Raw genomic sequence first — 23,747 nt, 5'->3', positions numbered from 1 at the left:
CTGCTGGCCTCTCATTGCTAGGAAACAGCATCTCAGTACAATGTCCTAGCCAGAGCCGTGTAGGAGCTGTGATGTCCTCTCTGTAAAGCAGAGCCATCCCCTGTGCAGGCTTCTAAAGGGCAGAATGGCACTCAGTGTGACCGGGTGCCTGGGATGGACCACACTGAGAATGCTATAGTCAGGGCAGACTGCAAGAAATAGGGCAGACAATCCCCAGAACTGGTGGTTTATTCTATAATTAGATTCACCAAGCCAGTAGCAGAAGAGCCTCTGCAGTACCACACTGGTTAACCAGAAGCCAAACACAGTCCCCTTTAGGCACTCCAGACCTTGACTCCCATCCAGACACAGAGATCTAATATAGTGAGGGGTGATTGAAAACCCAATTCACCATATGTGAGGTTCTTACTAATCCCAAAGGATCAGACACTTACTCTCAGATCAATATGTATCTCAGATCTGACCCAAAGATCACACTGTCAGCCAATCCTTAGTAAACTAACTAAAGATTTATTAAGAAAAGAACAGAGTTAAAATAGTTAATAGATACATATAAATGTATACATATAAATGATTCCAAAGTCCTTAGATCAGGTTTGTAGCAATGATGTTACAGACAGCTGGCTTGCAAAAGTCTCTCTGGTAACTTCCAAAAGATTGGACAGTGCTCAGTCCATAGTTCAAAATACTCCTTTTAGTTGTAAATCCACAGTCCAGAGAATTGGAGCAAGAATGAGGCAAAATGGAGATGTCTCAGGTGCCTTTTATATCCTCTGCCAGGTACATGGAAAGTTACTGTCCCAAGCAAAGCCCACAGCCCCTGTGTGTGGAAAGTTACTGGTCCAAGATGGAATTGAGGGTCACATGAGCATATCACATGCCCCTACATGTTTTGATGAATCACAGGGGGTGGCCATTGGCTCCTTGCTGTCTGAGGCATCCACAGGAAAAGCTATCTGGGTGGGATGAGTTTCTCCTGTGAGCCTGTCTAGAGGTCATAGAATCATAGAATATCAGGGCTGGAAGTGACCTCAGGAGGTCATCCAGTCCAACCCCCTGCTCAAAGAAGGACCTTTCTTTATACACAGCATCACACTCGGTTTATGGCAATTCTTTTTGCTGTAGTTGCCATGTCACACAACAATACAAATTTGAAGTTTCCATCACAACAATGGGTTTGGAATGAATTCAAAAAGAAATAAACTATGTTGGGAATGACAGCATATTTAGACCTGATTGAAGCCTGCTGTAAATTTTAAGAGTCTTTTCTGATAATATTTAACAATGTAAACATAAGTAGAACTGTGCATGTGTAAGAAATTGCAGCGTAATCATGTTTATTTTGTGTACATGTAAGAAATTGAAGAGTACTCATATTTGTGAGAAAAAGAAAAGATAAAGTAACTAAAAAGCTAGAAAAGCCCACCTTGAACTAACACTAACCCTGTACTGACAGAGGAGGAGAGTTAACATGGAAATGACACGCTAATACATATGCATAAGAAAAGTTAACCGAACATCATAAATAAGTCTGTGTAACAAAGGGAGGTTGAAGGTGTTTTGTCCAGCGCTGAAGGTGACTGCGATGAGATCATCCAGATGAGCTTCCCACTTGTAAATAATTGATCACTGCTTGCTGAGTGTTTTCCCATGATAAAGATTGGTTAGTTCCATCTGCTGAGTAAGTGAATCTCAATCCAGCAAATGACAGGTCGACTAATGGCAGTAAGAAATGAATTAGAAGAGCAGCCCATTGCGCCAGTGCTGGGGATGGACAGTTTGGCAGGGTTTCCAGGAAGTTATTTCCAGGCATTTTACATGTATCACGATGTGTAGCTGATCCCCCAACTTTGTTACTCCCACAATGAATCATCCCAGTGGTTGTTAAACCAGGCAGTGCATTCAGACAGGTGCAATTCCCCGAGTCAAGTGCTGATTTCACAGGATGGAAGAGTACAGCAGCACTGTCAGATTAAAGAGTCCTTTAAATATGAATCTTCAGGCCTTCTCTCTGCAGGCTCCTCAGCTGCTCTTCTACCTTTGGAGAGAAGTCGTTCAAACTCAATCTAGGAACAAAACGGAAAATACGAAGGGTTATTGTCTGGGAACCCACAACCCAAATGGGCATAACTCTAGTACTGTTACAAAGCAAACTTTGGACAGTAGTCCTGTAGGAATTGGGCGTGTTACCAGAGACCTGGAATATCTGTCTTCCAGGATCAGTCTGTTTACAGGACTCTATGTTCTTTGTCTTTCTGAGAGGTCACAGTTAACTTCTATGTCACACCTTACAGTTGTTCTGCAAAAACAACTCCATGACAGACACTAGTGTTTTACTGCAGGATTCATTCACTATTATCTTTATTTGTTAAGCACTAATAGGGTGCTTGGAGCTGCACAAGAGATTAAAGAGACCAAGTCCCTATCCCAATGACCATTGCAATTTAAAAAAACCGCCAGCAATCAGACATAAAGAACCTTTAATATTTGTGATAGAAGGAAGCCATGTTGGCTTGATATTGAGGTAGATTTATATCCGTGGGCCTTGCAGAAGCAGTGGGATTAAAATGAAAAGAAGATGGGAGTCTGGCACACTGGGAGAGATCATAGCAGATGGCATGGAAGGAGGCACAAACACAACAGTGGAAGAAAGTAACCGAAGAACAGTGGGGCTGCAACTGCTGGTGAAGTGAAAGGGGTGAGGTGGAATCTGATAAGCTACAAGATCAGGGATATCAGCCAGAGTAGAGCCTTGAAGGTGAGGATCATAATCTGAAAGTGACTTGATACTGTAGGTCAGAGGAGTCAGTGGAGAGATTTGAATACAGGAGTGGTAGAGTCCAACTGGTAAGCAAGGAAGGTGACTTTGGCTGCTGCATTGTGGGTGGATTGGAGGGAAGCAAGGCGGGGAAGATGCTAAAAAGAAACCACGCCAGTGGGCATGGTATAGAACTCTAGATACATTTGCTGGAGGGAAAAAGAGCCCTGAAAGGAAGAGACTAGAGTAGTCAAGCGATCAGCTCTTGTCCCTCTGATCAATCTTTGTGGATGCAGAAGAGGTCTCTTCAATGGGGTGCCCATGTGGCCCTATTATATAGTCAAACTCCAATCCAAATTCTATGTTTGGCCATTGACGTCATTGGTCTCCTGCACTGAGCCACCAAGATAGCCTAAAAACTTTCTAAATCCCAACCACCAGACTCCTATTACCACTGCTCATCTCTCCCCTATATCCCCAGAGTTCATGTATTGTCAATCAAATGAGTATGCACACAGGAATCCAATAGCAAGTCAGATGGGTTGGGCCAATCCTGAACATCTCCTTCCCAGACCGTTCTCTGATCAGAAAAGAATTCCACTGACAATCATTACTCTTTTTCATAAATCCACTGGGGAGGGGTATGGCGGGAACAGGAGTTATGACAGTACAAGGTACTGGATTGATGGCCCTGAAGACTTCATCCTTTGATTAATCCCAGAACAGACACAGCACAGGGAGCCCTCCCACACTCAGGCCCTGCCAGCATGCCCTATCCTTTGCCTGCAGAGATCCCCCCACCTCCAGCAGTGAGTGGGGAGTCCAGGATCTATGGCCCATTTAGTCGCTGGCTTTTCTGCTGAGTTTACCAGCAAAGGGGATGAACTGATGCCAGTTTGGGTGTTAATTTTTATGGTGTGATATCTGTGCACCAGGGACTGAATCAAACCTGCCAATTTATCTCACCCAGGTCACCCACCGGCCTGGGATCAAGAGGTGATAGGCTTCATAACGCAGTTCTCATCTCAGGCATCCCCTCTTGCATAACCAGATAATTTAATCAACAGATTTGCATATACATGAGAGACATTAAAAAAAAGAGCAAAAGCCACTTTGATTCTGAACTGTGGGAGGAGCCAGAAGGTGCCATTTTACCTGATGTTGGTGAGGCTGCAGCTGGTCCGGATAAGGCGACGCATGTCTTCTGCGCACCGATCAGTGTAAACATTCGCACTCAGGTTCAGATGCTGGAGGGTGGAGTTTCTGGAGAGAGCAGAGCAGAGCCTCTCACAGGAGTCATCTGATAAACCATTTTCCTGGAGGCTGCATCAGAGCATTGGACAAATCCATTAGAGAAAAGCCTCTGGGCTGCATTGACAGTTCATATCTAATCGCCTATGCCCATCTGAGCATCTCCCCACCATCGTCCCTGTATTGTTATTGTCATTGTTCATATTATGATAATGCCTAGGAACGTTGATCAAGGATCAGGGTTTCATTGTGCTCAGCATACAGCCAGGGCTGGTCAAAACTGTTTTTCAGTAAAAATTTGGGTTTTATTAAAAAAATTTTAAAAATTTGCAAAAAAGTGTACACTTTCCACAGAAATTTGTGGGGGTGGGGGGGGGACATTTTAACCAAAAAGCTGATGCTCTAGAAGACATTAGTGTCCTAAGGCAGAAGTGTCGCCGTCAGGTTAATACTTACACTAATTTCTGAATCTTGCATTGTGGGGTCTTAAGCACCTCTAACAGGGCATAAAGGCCATTGTTCCGCACTTTGTTTCTGGTCAGATCAAGATTGAAGAGGGTGTGGTTCTCCTTGAGGGCGGAGGCCAGGTCTGTACAGCTTGCTTCTGTGAACATGTTCTTCTCTAGTCTAGAGAGCAGAAAAGAAAAGAGAGAAAAATGTGAAGGGGAGAGGGAGGACAAGATAAAGAGGAGACGAGGAAAAAGACAATGACAAATCAGGAAAAGGAGTGAAAATAAAACAGTAGAAGAAACAGGAGGACAAAGCAAAAAGAAAAAGTACCCAGAATAATAGACAGTGGGGCAGGAGGGCGGGTGAAAGGAGTCGTGGACAATGAATGAAAGAAAGAATAGGAGAGAGGCCCCAGGAATCACCCAGATGTGAAGGAGCAGACAAATCAGAATGAATGAAAAACAAATGAGGATGGAATGCAAGAGCCACAATGCGGAGAAAGGATGGAAGCCGTAGGAGCAGAATGAGGCAGAAACAGGAAAAGGTTACGTTAGCTTTTCACTTACTACATGTTTGACGCTCCAGCACGACACAGTGTTTTTGAGAGCCAAGCTGGCTGCATGTTGGGATGTGACTGTGTCTTTGGGACTCTAGCAGAGGGACCAATACAATGCAATAAAAGGCAGTCCCAGGAAGCGTAACATTGAATTATGATCCAGTGTTAGACATGAGGCATCTGGTCCATGCCCAGGATGCTAGAGTACGATTGTTCCCAAACGTCTAGTCTCCAGTGCCTTGGCCATACTGATTGCAAAGTCTGTCTCAGCTGTTCCTGCTTGCTAGGTTTCTCCTTCCGATCGGGTATATGTATTTTGAATGATTTATCTTTGGATGTGTTAGCTTTGTTTGTACAAGTTGAACCTGAACTTCTTGTTTCCTGCCCATGGTTTTAATCTCTTTAGGTCCCTTTAGGCTTGACTGCAAATAGATTTGCACTGAAATAACTAAATTGATTTTAATTCACATCTTTTGTTATTTTGGTACAAGTCTGTGTGAACACTGATACTTTTATTTGGAAATATCCTATTTTGATTTAATTTAAATTGTTTTAAAAGCTTTTGGCTAAACTGAAATAGTATGTGTATATTCTGAGATAAGAGTATCCACACATAGATTTGCATTGAAATAATTTAATGTGAATTCATAGATTCATATATTTTAAAGACAGAAGGGATCGCATTACCCTTTCTGATTAATAATCTGTCCCAACTTGTAGTTAGCTCGGACACTCTGCTTCCTTCCCCAGATCAGAAGAAGAGCTCTGTGAAGCTCTAAAGCTTGTGCCTTCCACCAACAGAAGTTGATCTAATAAAAGATACTACCTCACCTACCGTGTTTTCTGTGTAGGTACTTATAGACGGTGATCAGTCATCCCTTAACCTTCTCTTTGTTAAACTAACAGATTGAGCTCCATCAATTTCTTTTCCAATCCTTTAAGCATTCTCATGGCTCTTCTCTGCCCCATCAGCCATTCCAGTACTTTGCCCAGAAACAAAGTTAGGCTGACAAACCAATAACTATCTGAGTCATCCCTCTTTTTAAAAATTGGCACAACATTGGCTTTCTTCCAGTCCTTTGGAACTTCCCTAGTGTTCCAGGATGTATTGAAATTCAACATTAACAGTACAGTGATCCACTCAGCCAGTCTTTTAAAACTCTCAGATGCAAGTTATGGATGATTTAAGAATGTCTGACTTTAGTAGCTATTAAAACTGATTCAGCTTTTCCAGTTAGAGTTTGTGTAGACAAACCCTTTGAATCATTTCTGTTCTCAAAGCTGTTTGCAACTCCTCCCAATGTACTGTGATCTCTGAATGTAATTAACATGGTCTTTACTCCCTGTTCCAAGCAATTCATTAAAATATTAAATAAAATGGGCCCTAACTCCAGTCCACAGAGTAAACCACAAAGTGCCTCTTCACAACTTTATAATCAGCCATTTATCATTACCCTTCCGCCCACTTCCATGCTATATACTGTCATTTGCAATACACTGTATCAAATGCTTTGCTAAAATCCTGGTTGTTTATATCTGCTGCATTCCTTTCAGATAGAAATTTGTTCAACCAGCTTTGAGGGTATAGGGAAAATCCAGTATGTTATTGCAAATCTGTGAAAAATTATGCTTCTCCGGTTACCAGTGACATGCCCCTCAATGTTTTATAAGACAAGAGGAGTTTGTATCTTAACTATTCTGAATTTGGACATTCAGAATTAACAAATTATAGTATTATTTACAGGAATCATTTCACTCAGTACTGAAATGCAGTCACCTCTGCAGTGGAGTACAGAAACTGTATAACAGTGCACAGCAACATCACATTACAGTTTAGAGCAGTTAATGAAGACTTTTCTAACAAACTGAAATAACAGAGGGAATTTATGGAAACAGAGTTCAATAGATCCAATTAGAATTTGACCAGGTCATGAGATTTGATACTTCTAATCTAGTGAAGGCTGCCATGGGAACTTTAATGGTCACAAGCACTCAGGAGGGATCTAAGTTTTGTCTCTCATTAGCATAGCCCTTGCTGGGATATCAGTTGAGTAGTGACTGAAAGGGAAGAGTGCCATGCCACATAGTACGTGATCATCCCCACTTCATGCAGCAAGTCACTGGGAAGTCACTCATCAGGTCCAATGCTACTTAGCTTTTTTGAAGATCGGACAAGACCCCAGAACAAGACAGTACAACTGCAGGCATATCACTTATTTGGAAATTGGAGACACTGAATTATTTTGAGGACACAGACAGAAAACAAGCATGAAGTTACCTCAGGTCTTCTAGCCTACAGTTTGGATGCTTTAGTACAGAGCAAATATTCTTCATTGCATCATCCTTCAAATCGTTGTCTGAGAGGCTGGGGGGGATATGAATAGAGAGAATTACAGGCTTGGACACAGAGACACATTGTGTTAGCTTCAAAGCTGAAATCCTGGGCTGAGCTTTCTCTTCAGTCCCTTGGAGGAGTACTATTTACTAAGACAGCATGGAGCTGTGGATAAGGCACGAGACTGACAAGCAGGACTTCTGGGATCCATCCCCAGCCCTGTTACAAATGAAAAAGTGCAATTTGCGCATGCTCAGCAGGGACTGGTAGAGCTTAACAGCTAAAATCTCCTAAGCTCCCATCCTCACTGAGCATGCTCCAGCCTCTCACAGCTCCTAGTGCTGCCCAAACTGCTCATGCACCATCCCCTCAGAGCAAAACTGAGCATGTTTCCAGTTGCTCCGGGCTGGGGTGGAGCCAAAAACCAGAACTCAGAGCAAGGAACCGCCCCTCAATGTCCCCCTTGTCTCCCCTGCTGGGGCCCAGGCTGCACAGAGGAGGAGGATGCCTGATTTGAATGCAGAAAAGACAAAAGCCAGACCAGGGTGAAGGAAAGGAGTAGCCTGGGACAAGGAGTATGGTGAGACTGGGACTGGAGTGGGGAGAGAAACAGGCACTGGGGGTTGTGGGGGAGACTGGTAATAGCTGAGCAAGGGGACTGGGAGCTGGTGGGGGATAGGGTAGATTGGGACTGATCGCTGGGCAAAGAAACTGGACAAGGAGCTGGGGATGTCTGGGACAGGGCAGTAACTGAGTTTGAATGAGGAGCCAATGGAGGGAAACTGGAACTGGAAACCAGTGTGAGCAGAGGGGAGAGACAGCTCAGACAAGGAGCCGGGCAGTGGGAACTGGGACTGGCTGCACAAGGAGACTGGGACTGGGCCTAGGGAAAGGGAGAGACTGGGATTGTGGGGGAGGCTGGGACTGGACAGCAAGCCTTGAGGGATTGACTAGGACTGGCTGGGCAAGGTGACTGAGACTGGGAGGTGAAGCCTGAGTAGTGGAGCCTGGGACTGGGTAGGCAAGGAGAATGGAACTGGAACAAGGACCACAGGTAGAGAAGAGACCTGACCTGACTGTGACAGGTTGGAGGAAAACAGCAGAAGAGTCTGTGCCCACTAGAGCACACTCCCCTCCAAAGTCTGGAATGGACCCCAAGATTCCCGAGTCTAAACATTCCTCGGCTGTCAGCAAATAGCTGTAAAATCCAGTGGTAAAGTGTCTCATCCTCCTTAGAGGCCACACAGAGGGTGACAACCTACTACTGCTATCAGTTACTCAGTTAGGTCAAGTGGCAGAGGCCTGTGCAATGGATCTAAACCCTGCTAATAGCCTATGTGGCTGTCAATAAGAGGCCACACAATGGAATTTCTTGGGCGGGGGGGAGGTTCTGTTTGCTTTTTCTAAAACCTAGGAAATTGCACACACATAAAACACAGGCCTAAGTTAAAAGAACATTATGAAGGTTGCAAAGTCAAGCACTCGAAAGTTAGGAAATGCCAGACTTTAAGGTTGTCTGCGTAGTCTTAATTAGCCCTATATGCATATTCATTATGATAGGTGGGTTTGGTTGTATGTTATCGAATGGTGTAACCTCTGTATCAGTAACACTGTTGTCTACCTGACAGCATGGCTGAGGCCACTGACACGTCAAGTCCCTGATATTTTAAACTTTACACATGACCTCTTTTCCTACCTCAGTTCTCTGACTTTGTGCAGCTCAGGTCTGAGTCGCTCCAGGCCCTCGTTCTGGATGAAGCAGGAATCTAGGGTTAGGCGCTGTATTTCTTCACAGCAACTCAACACATAAGCAAGGACTGTGCAATCCACTGGCATGAGGTATAACTCTGAGAAGTCCACGTGGGCATCTTTACCCATCACGTCACGCACAAGTTGGCTGTTCCGGGATTCAAACAGCAAATTCAATACATTAATCAGCCTCCTCTTCCCCTCAGGATCTTCTCTGCTCTGCAGCTCCTCATAGTTCATCTCGCTGAGCCACCCAATAACTTTGTGAGTTGCCTCTGCAGAGGACTTGAGTTGCCCCACATATTTCTCCAGGGGCATCCTGGTTGCAGGATGGGAGAGCCCAGCCAGGAAGCGAGAGAAGATCTCATAGTCACCTTCCTTACAGGACCTGACTTTAGCCATTGTGTCTCTGAACTTCTCCTCCTTGTAATCTAGGTAATGCACGAGGGCAGCAAAGAACTCCTGGATGGTGAGGTGAAGGAAGGAGTAGGTCACCTGGGAAGAGCCCTCAGCTTGAGGGTTCTCCACCAAGAAGCCAGTGAGGAATGGAGAAAACTCCACATTGGCAACCTGTAAGTGATGCGGCTGAAAGACAAGTGTGCGATCTGTGATGCCGTATTCAGCCAACCATCCAACACTTATCAATGTATCTCGCATCCTCTGAGGCTCAGGCCGCTCCTGGGTGTGATTGGCCATAATATGGGTGACGTAGCTCACAAAGAGCTGGGTCACTGTTTTGGGTGCAGGCTGTGGTCTCCCTGCCCTGGCAATGAAGCAGGGTTTCAGGGCCGTGCATGTGATCCAGCAGTAAGACGGGTTGTAGCACAGCGTGTACAGAACCTGACTGTCCCTTACATACGCAAAGGCCTCTCTGGAGACTCGCTCATCTCCAAAGAACATGGAAAAGTATCTTTCCCTTTCCTTGGAGAGGAAGCCCACGATACTGGCCACTCTATGGAAGACTCCAACCTCCAAACTGGTCAACTTGCTGGGGCGGCTGGTCAGCAGCACAGAACATCCCTTCAGCAGAGTCTGTTTCAGCAGGCTGGCGACAATCACAGTAACTGGCTTCACATCCCCTGGATTCATACACAGCTCATGGGCTTCTCTGCTCCTTAATTTCAAATCTGTCTTGCTCTCATCCAAGCCATCAAAGATGAAAAGCAGCTTCTCAGGGTCTTCCAGGACTCTTGGGAGCTTGTCCCAGAGGGGTGGATATGTTTGACAGATCAGAGATTCTAGACTCATCTTTTCCTCATTCACTTCCCGGAACTTGAAGAAGAAAACAAAGGCAAATTTCTGGTAGTGCTTCCCAGTTGCCCAGTCAAAGATGAATTTCTGCACCAGGGTTGTCTTGCCCACGTCGGCTACTCCGCTCACCATCACAGACAGGGGGACACGGCGGGATCGAAAGCACCAGCGGAAGAGCCGGTCAGGGGCAATGCGCTCCAGCTCACTCTTCATTCTCCTCTGGAGGCGATATTCATTCAGCTCCCCAGCCGCGGCCAGGGCCTCGTGTTCCTGGTGTGTCTGCTTCTTGAAGTGACGGTCTGAGACCACCTTCAGCTCCACATAGCGGCTAGAGATGGGGAAAATCTGCCCTTCAGATTGCCCTGGGGTCTTGTTTTCCTTCATCCTCCCTGTGAGATCACGGAGTTTGGCTTTGTGCTCTACTTGACAAGCTGAAAAGGAGAAATACGGTTATTTCCCCTCTCCCTCGTCTCATCACTGTTCATTTTATTAGGGTTAGTAAATGGAAGTTTGATTGAAAAACTTCTCCTCTAAATTATACTCTGATCAGACAATATGGTGAGGGGATTAGGTGGATGGATGCTCTGGACTCACTTGTTTGTTTCATCTCCTCTCTCCTCTGCTGGGCCTGGTCATTAACAGTTCCACTGGAACTCGCCCTGAGTCTGACAGGACACTGCTGCACTACGTGGTCCAGCTTGTGTAATCCAGTAGGGAACAGAAACTTACCGGAATCCCTGCACTTGAGCAGAGGGACAGAGGTAAAGCAGAGATCCCCAGAGATAATTTGGATACCCAGAAAAGACTTTTGGGAAACTGGCAGTTTATTACATCGCTGCCACCATTTGGAATTACAAACTGTGACTCACCTGTGTGCAGTTTACTGGCTTTAACCTTTCAATAACTCTCATTTCCTTTTCTTAGCTAATAAAGCTTTAGTTTACTGGCTACCAATGTTGTCTTTGGCCTAAGATCTAAAGTACCCATTGATCTGGGGTAAGTGACTGGTTTCTTGGGACTGGCAGTAACCTGATGTGGTGTGATTTCTGGTTTAAGTGACCTTTTATCACAAAGTCTAGTTTGTCTGGGTGGCAAGATAGACTGGAGAGTCTGAGCGGACTGTCTGTGACTCTGTGGTAAGACTGGGATAGTGATCCAGGAGCTCACATTTGTCACTGGCTTGGTGAAATCTAATCATAGAACACACCGCCAGTGTGGGGTCTCTGCCCTGTTTTCTGACAGTCTGCCCTGAGGTGCGCACTCACAGTCATGAGCCACTTCTGACAGTGTGACTGGGGTTGCTCCCTCCTAGTGCTTCCTGGGATACAAAACCCAGGGGAGCAGGCAGGAGGCAGGGCTATGGTCCTGTCCTCCCTCTGTACTGCACACCAGAGCTGGTTGGGCACACGGGTATACACTGCACCCCTTGGAGGGGGAAGAAGAAGACATGCTCCCCCCACAGGCTGCAGAACTCCAAGAGGAACTGTGCCCCATTGAAGCACAACGCCTCTCAGAGTTCTCACTGGGGCCAGCAGCCTCCACACTGCCCCCAGGGCAGACCTGTGATCGAGCCCTTCTTGGCCTGACAAGAGACACAGTGTTGGCAGAGTCAAGTGCAGTTCAGTTTCCTCACGGTACCTTTCAGTTCTGGGTCGGGGGCATGTCCCGATTCATTCAGGAGAATTTCCTGTAACAGATTGTGACCTAAACAGAGAGAAAGATACAGACGGCACTGTTAGCTGGCATGGAAGAGTGTACCCAATTCTTGTATGTTAGCAGCTCCAATAGATCCAATCCATCTCTGAATTCCTCCTGTGGGGCTCCATGTTTTGGATATCAGGACCTGCAGACTAATGAGGTCTCAGCGACATCACACCCAAAGAACCATTGTGTTGCCCTCACTCCCCTACTACTGGCTGCTCTACCCTGTACCTCACATTCCCCTGTATTCCCCCATCCATCTCCTTCCTGCTCCCCACATTCCCTGCCCCCGTGACGGAGTGCTGGGCAGCAGCAGGTGGCCCAGCACTCTGATCACTGGATCGCCAATTCAGTCGCCCCAGACTAAACCTGGGGGTGCAAAGCTGTGCATAATTGATAGATTGGAGATGGGCTGGATTAGCCCAGAAAGTAGAAAAGTCCAGGAAGGGAGTGCTCAAGGGGCAAAGGGGGAAGAGGGTAACTAGCCTCGTGGATAGAGGGGAAGCAGTGGATATGGTTTATTTTGACTTTACTAAGGCCTTTGATATTGTCTTGCATGACCTCATAAACAAACTAGGGAAATACAACCTAGTTGGTGCTACTATAAGGTGGGTGCATAACTGGTTGGAAAACCATTCCCTGAGAATAGTTATCAGTCATGTGAGAAGGACATAACAAGTGGGGTCCCGCAGGGATCAATTCTGGGTCCGGTTCTCTTCAATATCTTCATCAATGATTTAGATAAAGGCATAGAGAGTACACTTATAAAGTTTGTGGACAATATGAAGCTGGGAGGGGTTGCAAGTGCTTTGGAGGATAGGATTAAAATTCAAAATGATCTGGCAAAGTGGAGAAATGGTCTCAAGTAAATAAGATGAAATTCAATGAGGACAAATGCAAAGTACTCCACTTAGGAAGGAACAATCAGTTGCACACATACAAACTGGGAAATGACTGCCTAGGAAGGAGTACTGCGGAAAGGATCGGGGGCTCATAATAGATCACAAGCTTAATGCGAGTCAAAAGTGTAACATTGTTGCAAAAAAAGTAAACGTTGTTCTTGGATGTATTAGCAGGAGTGTTGTAAGCAAGACACGAGAAGTAATTCTTCTGCTCTACTCCACGCTGATTAGACCTCAGCTGGAGTATAGTGTCCAGTTCTGGGTACCACATTTTAGGAAAAATGTGGGCACATTGGAGAAAGTCCAGAGAAGAGCAACAAAAATGATTAAAGATCTAGAAAACATGACCTATGAGGGAAGATTGAAAAAACTGGGTGTGTTTAGTCTGGAGAAGAGAAGACTGAGGGGGGACATGATAACAGTTTTCAAGTACATAAAAGATTGTTACAAGGTGGAGGGAGAAGAATTGTTCTTCTTAACCTCCGAGGATAGGACAAGAAGCAGTGGACTCAAATTGCAGCAAGGGCGGTTTAGGTTGGACATTAGGAAAAACTTCCTGTCAGGGTGGTTAAGCACTGGAATAAATTACCTAGGGAGGTTGTGGAATCTCCATCATTGGAGATTTTTAAGAGCAGGTTAAAGAAATACCCATCAGAGATGGTATAGATTATACTTAGTCCTGCCTTGAGTGCAGGGGACTGGACTAGAAGATCACAAGGTCCCTTCCAGTCCTACGATTCTATGATTCTATGAGTTGTGAGGTACACTGAAAATACTTCCTAAAGTCTGTATCGAGCCAGAGTTGACAAATAGGTTTTCTGTCAGATCAAAGATGTTTATTCATCTGTCCACATGTAAATTAAATATTGTAAGCCAAGACAATAGAAGCTCCATTTACATATGAAGTCAACAGGGAGGCAGCTCACCAAAGAATAAATTATGGGGGTTGTCCTGACTCTGGGGACAAACAATAAACTTTGGGAGATATAAGAAGAAGGCAAGGAAGATCCCCCCCCCTTTATCCTGCACTTAGGAAGTAATTGGGCAGTGTGATTACTGTGATGTGTCATTCCATATTCTTTATGAAAATATGCTTATGATATGAATATGACATAACTGAGATATACTTTATGCTGTTCCCTTGGGGACAGCAGACCTGGTATCACTGAGAGTGCTCAGTGGAGGATGGGCTGGACACTCCAGGGGGATGCTTCAAAGGGGGTCAGGGACTGGGGTGCACCTAGTCTTAGCCTGCAAGGCGATGTAAGGGCTGGCATAGCCTGGAGGAGATTGCTCGGGTGGCAACAGGCTGGTGGTGTCAGGGAGCTGACACCCAGTTAAGCACAAGCAAGACTCCCTCACGCTGGAGGCAGGGGAGTGACTTACAGTACTGGGTACCCCAAGAACCATCACATATGGATCTTGGCATACATGCCCAGGTAGCTGTGTCGCAGCCAGCTATGGCACCAGTGCAGACGCAGGGCATGACAGCACCGTAATGTGGTCACACTATGGCAGTGATTCTCAAACTTCTGTACTGGTGACCCCTTTCACATAGCAAGCCTCTGAGTCTGACCCCCCCCCTTATAAATTAAAAACACTTTGTAATATATTTAACACCATTATAAATGCTGGATACAAAGCAGGGTCCTGACCCCCAGTTTGAGAACCCCTGCACTATGGTGAGTTAGGCTACCACAGGTTAAATTTCCCCGTGCTTAGCATGCAGTGAAGACATAGCTTAAGATTAATTAACTAACCCCACAGAACACAGCCTTGATTTGAGGGCTTGACAAGGAAGAGCCTGTTGTGAAGAACATAGATTCCCATGGATTCCCCCAGTTGACTTGTTCCCCACTCTGTGTGATGGGTACGTTACCATTCTGAATTATTTCATCCAGCATCCCATTGAGATTGGGGTGAGCCCATCTGCTCTGCAGAGCAAACAGACACGTCCAGAGCCCCAGCCTCGCAGCATAGCTCACAGCGAAAATATCACGCACTAGCTTCTCTGCAGTGCCGGTTGAGTCGTGGTTCTTCTCCCAGTCACTGTAATCCTAAAACACAGAGGGACACAAGAGGCTGAAGACTCAGAAGCAGCCTGCAATGGCGGGGGGGGGGGGGACTTGTATAAAGTAATCAGAAGAGTGACATAGAATCATGGATATGAAGGACAGGAAGGGACCTAGATAGATCATCTACTCCAGTGTCTGACGCAGGGCTCAGTATTATTTAAAACTTCCCTGACAGGTGTTTGTCTAACCTGTTCTTAAACACCTCCAATGATGAAGATTCCACAACCTCCCTAGGTAATTTGTTCCAGTGCTTAACCACTCTGACAGTTAGGAAGTTTTCCTAACATCCAATCTAAACCTCCGTTGCTGCAATTTAAGCCCGTTGCTTCTTGTCCTATCCTCAGTGGTTAAGGAGAACAGTTTATCACCCTCCTCTTTACAACAACCTTTTACATACTTGAAGACTGTTATCATGTCCCCCCTCAGTCTTCTCTTCTCCAGACTAAACAAACCCTTTTTAAAAAATCTTTCTGAGTAGGTCATGGTTTCTAGACCTTCAATTATTTTTGTTGCTCTCCTCTTAACTGTCTCCAATTTGTCCACATATTTCCCAATGTGTTGTACCCGGAACTGGACCCAGTACTCCACTTGAGGCCTTATCAGTGGCCCATAACATCCTATGGCCAAGGGCTGCTTCCTAAAAGTGACCATCTGGGCAGTTGGGCCATGATTATAAGGGCAACAAAAGGCTCTGTCATAGCTGAGTGACCTGGTGGTGGAGTAAAGGCTGCATGTGACATTAATAGACCACCCCCAGCTCTCACTCCTCAAATCAACCAAGATTGGGGACACTGAAGCATTTCCATTGCTAGGAGAGGTGTGGGGTAGGGGTCCTACTCTTACAGAGCCTTCTAGTGGCCTCCTCAGGAATTATAATTAATGGAATGGAATTAATGGATTGTTTCTCTTTCAGAAAACACTCTTGCATGCAGAGACAGAGCCGACCCGTGCCTGCTGTAGCCGAAAGGGAACCTGAGACACAAGGTCTTGTATCAGAGCCCAGTATGGGGCCTGAGGCCTGAACTAAATAAATAAATTAATGGAGATATCCTATCTCCTAGAACTGGAAGGGACCCTGAAAGGTCATCGAGTCCAGCCCCCTGCCTTCACTAGCAGGACCAAGTACTGATTTTGCCCCAGATCCCTTGGTGGCCCCCTCAAGGATTAAACTCACAACCCTGGGTTTAGCAGGCCAATGCTCAAACCATTGAGCTATCCCCCCCGTAAAGTAGTAGTCAAGCCTTCCTAATATAAAGCAAAGTTAGCAAGAGACAGGCTGTGAGCAGAAGTCAGGCTCTGCATGCGTGCAGGCTCACTGAACCTGGCAAGAACAGGGCTGGTTTTACAAAAACACACACATTCCTGAGAAGTGCTAGGCACAGGACACCCACGCGAACACATTCCAGAAGGGTGGCACCAGAACACCCCGATACGAAGGATGATACAAATACTCCTCAAAGCTGATACAAGGACACACTGATCCCCAGTGTGATGGACAGAGATGTTTTGATCAAACCAACAAGTACAAGGTAATGGGTGGTAACAAACCACCTGAGGGGGCAGTAACTAACTTAGTCAGACAGGCAATACATAGCTTGTTTGTATTGGGGTATAAAAAGGTATCTCAGAGGGAGTGTCTTTGGCTGGCTTAGGGGGGAGTGGAAAGTCCTGCCACTGACTGAGCTGCGTCCATTGTCACAGGCATACATGTCATAAGTGTACTCGTAGCAAGTATAGGGCACCAGTACTATGCTTTGTCGACAATAAACCTGGCCGGGTGCCTTCGCTTCTAACGGGTCTGTGATTATTGGGCAGTTCGATTGGAGCCTGCTGTATGGGCTAGCTGGCCAGAGCCAGTGCAGCACACAGAGAGAGCACATACCCAGCCAACATTTGACCACACCTGCCGATAGTGGGGGGGCGAGGGAGAGAGCAGAGTGAGGGCAGCTGGCTTCAGTAGTGTTACTGAGCATGCTTAGTCTGTGTGAGCATGCTCAGAATAAGCCAAGCAGAAGTTCCTGGAGCCTGTTATTATCATAGAATATCAGGGTTCAAAAGGACCACAGGAGGTCCAACCCCCTGCTCAAAGCAGGACCAATCCCCAACTAAATCATCCCAGCCAGGACTTTGTCAAGCCTGACCTTAAAAACCTCTAAGGAAGGAGATTCCATCACCTCCCTAGGTAACCCATTCTAGTGCTTCTCCCCCCTCCTAGTGAAAAAGTTTTTCCTAATATCCAACCTAAACCTCCCCCACTGCAACTTGAGACCATTACTCCTTGTTCTGTCATCTGGTACCACTGAGAACAGTCTAGATCCATCCTCTTTGGAACCCCCCTTCAGGTAGTTGAAAGCAGCTATCAAATCCCCCCTCGTTCTTCTCTTCTGCAGACTAAACAATCCCAGTTCCCTCAGCCTTTCCTCATAACTCATGTGCTCCAGCCCCCTAATCATTTTTGTTGCCCTCCTCTGGACTCTTTCCAATTTTTCCACATCCTTCTTGTAGTGCGGGGCCCAAAACTGGACACAGTACTCCAGATGAGGCCTCACCAATGTCAAATAGAGGGGAATGATCACGTCCCTTGATTTGCTGGCAATGCCCCTACTTATACAGCCCAAAATGCCGTTAGCCTTCTTGGCAACAAGGGCACACTGTTGACTCATATCCAGCTTCTCGTCCAGTGTAACCCCTAGGTCCTTTTCTGCAGAAGGAATATATGGCTAGCAGCAGCCCTAGACTCTCTCCTGCCCTGGAAAAAGACAACTCTGTGTTCGCAAACCCTATCTGCCCTGATATCCAAGGACAAGGTTTCTCTAGGGAAATTGGAATGTCAGCTCGGACAGCTTTAGCCGGGGGTCCGTTGTTATACGGAGGACGCTGTACCTGGGCCTGCTGAGCAGTGATGACGGGTCTGCTGGTGAGTTCCTGCAGCACAATGGGAATGTCGTTCTCTATCACATAGACCATGTCGGGGCGGAAGTGCTCGCTCAGCTTCATCAGCTCCCAAGGGCTATAATTATCCATGTGTTTGCTGAAGGCTATCACGTCACCTGTGGAGAAGACCAGCACTTAGACACCATGGCACGTACTGACTGGCATGGACCCGTGCCTGTTCTGTGATCTCTAATCCCAGAGCTCAGGTCCTCTGGCTGTGGGGGCTGAGCTCTACTGCGGGCAGAGTGCTGCTTGGTCCATAATGAGAGGAGCCCGTCAGCCACACTCCTCTGTGGTCACAGCAGGTGATGCAGTAGGGAGTGGGGCAGGAGCACAAGCTGTGGGGAGCTCACAGATACTCTCCTCCCAGCCTTTGCCCAGATGAGACTATTTGTTGTATTAAAAAGCTTAGAAGTGGCTCATATCTAAGGCTGTAGTTTGTACAGCACCTAGCACAATGGGTTGGGGATCCATGACTGGGGCTCCTAGGCACCGCAATAATACAGATAATAAATAAGGCTACAATTTTGTCACAGAGGTTGCAGAAGCCACGGAATCCATGACTTCCAAAGACCTCTGTAACTTCACCCCAGCGGCTGGGAGCTGCACGGTCCCACTGCCTGGAGCTGTGAGGTACCCCCGCCGCCTGAGGCAGCAGTGCCCCCAAGCTCCCATCCGCCATGGGCAACAGGGGTATGCCACAGCTCACCGCCAACTGCAGCGGCAAGGGGACCCTGGCAGTTCCCGGCCGCCACCATGGGGCAGTGGGATCCCGGCAGCTCCCCACCACTGCCATGCTGCCATGGGGCAGTGGGATCCCAGCAGCTCCCTGCCTTCGCAGGACAGGGAAACCCCGCAGCTTCCCGCCATGGGGCAGGGGCATCCCAGCAGCTGCCCACCACAGCCATGGGGGAAAAGGCATCCTGGCAGCTCCCCACCGCCGCCATGGGGCAAGAGGATCCTAGCAGCTCCCCACCACTGCCATGGGGCATGGTGATCCCCACAGCTCCAATATATGGTGGCGGCAGGGGGATTCCCGCAGCTCCCCACCACTGGGGAGCAGGCAGGGGGACCCTGCGGCTCCCTACTGTGGTGGAGGCAGGGAGATTCCCGCAGCTCCCGGGGAAGGAGCAGGGGGACCCTGAAGCTCCTCTCCACCACAGGGGGCAGGGGAATCCTGGAGCTCTGAGCCCCCACGGGTGGTGGGGGCCCCAGAGCTCCCAGCCACCCCACAGCTGCCCAGTCCCTTCCCATTTTATCATGGATATTGTTAGTAAAAGTCAGTGACAGGTCACGGGCTTCCGTGAATTCTTCTTTATTGCCCGTGACTTTTCCTAAAAACATCCATGACAAAATCTTAGCCTTAATAATAAATAATACTCATAGTTGCCCCAACCAGATATTCTGAAATCAACATGAGATCACCTACTGAGCACCAAACTCCCTTCTGCCCCCTGGTTTTTCACAAAGACGTCCCTGCCCCACGGCCCATGTAAATAGATGTTTCTTGCAGTGGAGGGCCCCTCACAGGGAGTGCTCAGCTGCCAGCCCCCTCTCTTTTAAACCAAGGGGGACCAGCTCAGGCGCCTCTGCCTATAACCACTGTGCCAATCTGGTACAAGGAGAAAGGGGATCACTCCCCACCTAGGAGTTCACACGTCAGATCCAGCACCTTACTTTATTCAACCACAAACCAATCAGTAGCCAGAACAGATCAGAGCACAAGTAAAACATGCTGCCACCAAGGAGCATCACCTAAGAGATGGGCTGCTGCATTCTGCACCCTTAGGCATAGTCCCTTAGGAGGAAGCGCTGTAAGGAATGGGGCAGGGGCTATGGCAGTGGGGCTGAGCTCTATTGCAGGAGCAGTGCCGCTTTGTTCATGATTCGTAGATTCCAAGGCCAGCACTGTGATGATCCAATCTGCCCTCTGGTACGATGCAGGCCACAGAATTCCCCCAAATAATTCTTAGAGCAGAAAAACATCCAGTCTTCATTTACAAACTGTCAGTGACGGAGAATCCACCACAGCCCATGGTAAGTTGTTCCAGTGGTTAATTACTCTCACTGTTATAATGCGCGCCTTATTTCCAGTCTGAATTGATCTAGCTTCAACTTCCAGCCATTGGATCGTGTTAGACCTTTCTCTGCTAGACTGAAGAGCCCATTATTAAATATCTGCTCCCCATGTAGATATTTATAGACTGTGATGAAGTCACCCCTTCACCTTCTTTTTGTTAAACTAAATAGATTGAGCTCCTTGAGTAAATAACTATCAGACCTACAAAAGCAATTTTCCTTCTCTTGGTATTGACACCTCTCATCAATTATTGGGAGTGGACCACATCCAGCCTGATTGAATTGGCCTTCAACACTGGTTCTCCACTTGTAAGGTAACTCCCTTCTCTTCATATGCCAATATATATTTATGCCTCTATCTGTAATTTTCACTCCATGCATCTGAAGAAGTGGGTTTTTACCCATGAAAGCTTATGCCCAAATAAATCTGTTAGTCTTAAAGGGGCCACCGGACTCCTCGTTGTTTTTGTGGATACAGACTAACACGGCTACCCCTCTGATACTTTACTATCAGGCCTGTTTTCTAATCCTGTAATCATTCTCATGACTCTTCTCTGAATCCTCTCAAATTTATCAACATCCTTCCTGAATTGTGGACACCAGGCCAATGCCAACTATAGAGATGAAATAACCTCTCTACTCCTACTCGAGATTCTCCTGTTTATGCATCCCAGGATCGCATTAGCCCTTTGTGCCACACCATCCCACTGGGAGCTTGTGTTCAGCTGACTATCCACCATAATCCCCCAAATCATTTTCAGAGTCACTGCTTCCCAGGGAATAGTCCCTCATCCTGTAAGTACAACCTACATTCTTTGTTCCTATATGTATTGTGACAGACCCAGACCAGTGGGGTACAGGAGTCTAGTAGAGGGCAAATATATTGGTCACTGGATGAGTAGTTTTCTGTTCCCTGAGTGACCAGAGCAGGGGCTGCACTAGAGTAATCAGGAACCTGCTAGAGCCAATTAAGAAGAAGCTGCTAGAATCAATTAAGGCAGGCTAATCAGGGCACCTGGGTTTTAAAAGGAGCTCACTTCAGTTTGTGGTGCGAGTGTGAGGAGCTGGGAGCAAGAGGCGCAAGGAGCTGAGAGTGAGAGGGTGTGCTGCTGGAGGACTGAAGAGCACAAGCGTTATCAGACACCAGGAGGAAGGTCCTGTGGTGAGAATAAGGAAGGTGTTTGCAGGAGGCCATGGGGAAGTAGCCCAGGGAGTTGTAGCTGTCATGCAGCAGTTACAGGAGGCACTATAGACAGCTGCAGTCCACAGGGCCCTGGGCTGGAACCCGGAGTAGAGGGCGGGCCCGGGTTCCCCCCAAACCTCTCAATTGACCTGGACTGTGGGTTCTTCCAGAGTGGAAGGTCTCTGGGCTGTTCCCCAACCCACATGGTGAATCTCTGAGGCAAGAAAATCCGCCAATAAGCGCAGGACCCACCAAGATAGAGGAGGAACTTTGTCACAGTATACATTTAGCCATGTTAAAATGAATATTGTTTGCTTGCACCAAGCTTACCATGTTCTGTCCTCTTCATTATTTACCACTCCCCCAATTTTTGTGTCATCTTCAAACTTTATCAATGATGATTTTATATTTTCTTCCAGGTCATTGATAAAACTGTCAGCGTAGGGCCAAGAACTGATCCCTGCGGGACCCCATTAGAAACACAGCAGCTCGATGATTCCCCACTTACAACCACATGTTGAGACCTATCAGTTAGCCAGTTTTTAAGCCATTAACTGTGTGCCATGTTAATTTTATATCTTTCTAGTTTTTTAATCAAAATATCATGAGGTAGCAAGTCAAACGCCTTACAGAAGTCTAATTATATGACATCACCACTATTACCTTTATCAACCAAACTTGTAATCTCATCAAAAAAGATATCGAGTTAGATTGACAGGATCTCTTTTGCATAAACCCATGTTGATTGATATTAATTATATTACTTTCCTTTAATTCTTGATTGATAATGAGATATGCCCATCAGTCACACTCACCTTCAGTCACCATAGGCCTTTGTTTGGAAGCCATTTTACTCCCTCTGTGCCGTTGTCTCTCTGGAAAGTTTATGGAGAGGAAAATGTACATCAGACAGAGGCAGGGAGATCATATCGCTCTACAGCTGAGACAGTCTCACACTTGTTCTTAATGTTTTCCATCTTCGGCGAAATCTATGATGACGGTTGATGCCCTCCATAAAGGGCTCTTGTCTCTGAGTTAATAACACTCAGCATCTATCCCGGGATTCTCATTCACAAACCTCAGAGAGCTCTACGAAGCTCTACGAATCGCAGTATTGCTAACCCCAAAAGTTCAAAACCTATAAGATTGGCTCAGACATGATGGAATAAAAAAAAGATGACATCATGGGGTTTGGTCTGTCTGCGGATTGCTGACCGTCTCCCACCAGCCCTACTGGGTGTGACACCTAGTGCAGGCAACTCTCACACTTAGGCAGTTTCAGCCACAGGGGTGATGAAGCTGGAATGTGCCAGAACGGCATTCCAGCACTTTTGCCGCATGGAGGCTGCCATTTTGCTCACACAGTATGTCCTTGCACTCAACACACATGTGAGGTCATGCTGCATGGAGGGTGCGGGGGCATTCTGGTGCTGTACAGTCCATTCAGGATACAGCACTAGCTTTCAGCTGCTGCTGCAGGAGCTCTCATTAAAGGACCCACCCACGATTGGGACCCCATTGTGCTGGGCACTGTACAAACACATAGGAAGATACAGGGTACATCTGCACTGCAGCAGGAGGTGTAATGTCCAGCTTGGGTAGACCTACATGTGCTAGCCCTGAGCGAGCTAGTGCACTAAAACTAGAAGTGCAACCAGTGACCTGAGGGTGGTAACGCAGGCTGGCCATCTGAGTACATCCTGTTTGAGCCCCTAGGTATGTTCCTGGTTAGCTAGCCTGTGCCACTGCGGCTACACTGCTGTTTTTAGCATGCTAGCTCAATCAAAGCTAGCGCAGGTACATCTCACAATCCAATGCTAAGCACCTTGATGTGGGAGCTGGAATTTGGACCCACCAAACTCGTCTCCAGGCCCCCAGACAGCCATTAGATGGGAATAACTTTTAATCCTAGTTGTGCTGGGTAAGAATCGAACCGGAAACCTGCAGGTGAACGGCTCCATAGTGCTTGAGCAATGAGTTAACCAATCCCTGCTGGGGCCAACCTTCCACCTTTGCAAAAGAGGTGTCCTTCTGGCAAGATAACTTTGTTAAATCAAAGTGGGTTCTGACTGCATCAGGTTTTGAGTGGAGAACTGTGGTCTACAGAATGCTTTATATTAAATGGTCCATCCTAAATAGAACACATTTCCGTTCCCTGTCATTCCCTTTCATTTGCTCTAACTCAATGGTCAAATCTATCCAAGTGTCACTCCATGCACTTCCCTGGGCTCATGTAATCCAGTGATGAGTGTGTATCTCAAGTTCCCACTGTGCTGATCTGCAAAGGATATGCGGTGTTACAGACCCCAGCTACAACACTTTGGACCTGTACTTGGTCATGCTTTTTTTCAGCTCTAGATGTCCCTGGTTCAGTCCTTGGTGTGTTGGCCAACATGGCGACCATCAGCTTACACCAGGGGAGGACTAAGTTCCTTGTACCTGTGATCATCTCTGTTGTGAACAAGTGATAAACTGGGCCTGGTTTACCCTGCCACAGCTGTGTACACGTGTATAGTGGGTGCA

At 46.9% G+C, this 23,747-nt stretch overlaps 1 protein-coding gene across 1 annotated transcript; it reads right to left on the bottom strand.

Annotated features, from left to right (window-relative positions):
* Nucleotides 1–833: 833 nt before the first annotated feature.
* LOC112109608 (NACHT, LRR and PYD domains-containing protein 12-like) lies at nt 834–22,095 on the bottom strand. Its single transcript, XM_029912830.1, has 9 exons — nt 22,040–22,095; nt 17,912–18,078; nt 14,833–15,010; nt 11,989–12,054; nt 9,047–10,781; nt 7,294–7,380; nt 4,466–4,636; nt 3,914–4,081; nt 834–2,066 (listed from the first exon to the last, which is right to left on the bottom strand). Exons 1-9 carry the CDS (start codon nt 22,071–22,073, stop codon nt 1,985–1,987), a joined length of 2,688 nt encoding a protein of 895 aa, XP_029768690.1. The 5' UTR covers nt 22,074–22,095; the 3' UTR covers nt 834–1,984.
* Between the last annotated feature and the right edge of the window lie 1,652 nt (nt 22,096–23,747).

The sequence above is a fragment of the Terrapene carolina genome, unplaced genomic scaffold, assembly GCF_002925995.2.
Source record: "Terrapene carolina triunguis isolate 2854851 unplaced genomic scaffold, T_m_triunguis-2.0 Scaffold249, whole genome shotgun sequence".
NCBI lineage: Eukaryota > Metazoa > Chordata > Testudines > Emydidae > Terrapene > Terrapene triunguis.
This window is presented reverse-complemented; position numbering and strand designations above follow the sequence as displayed.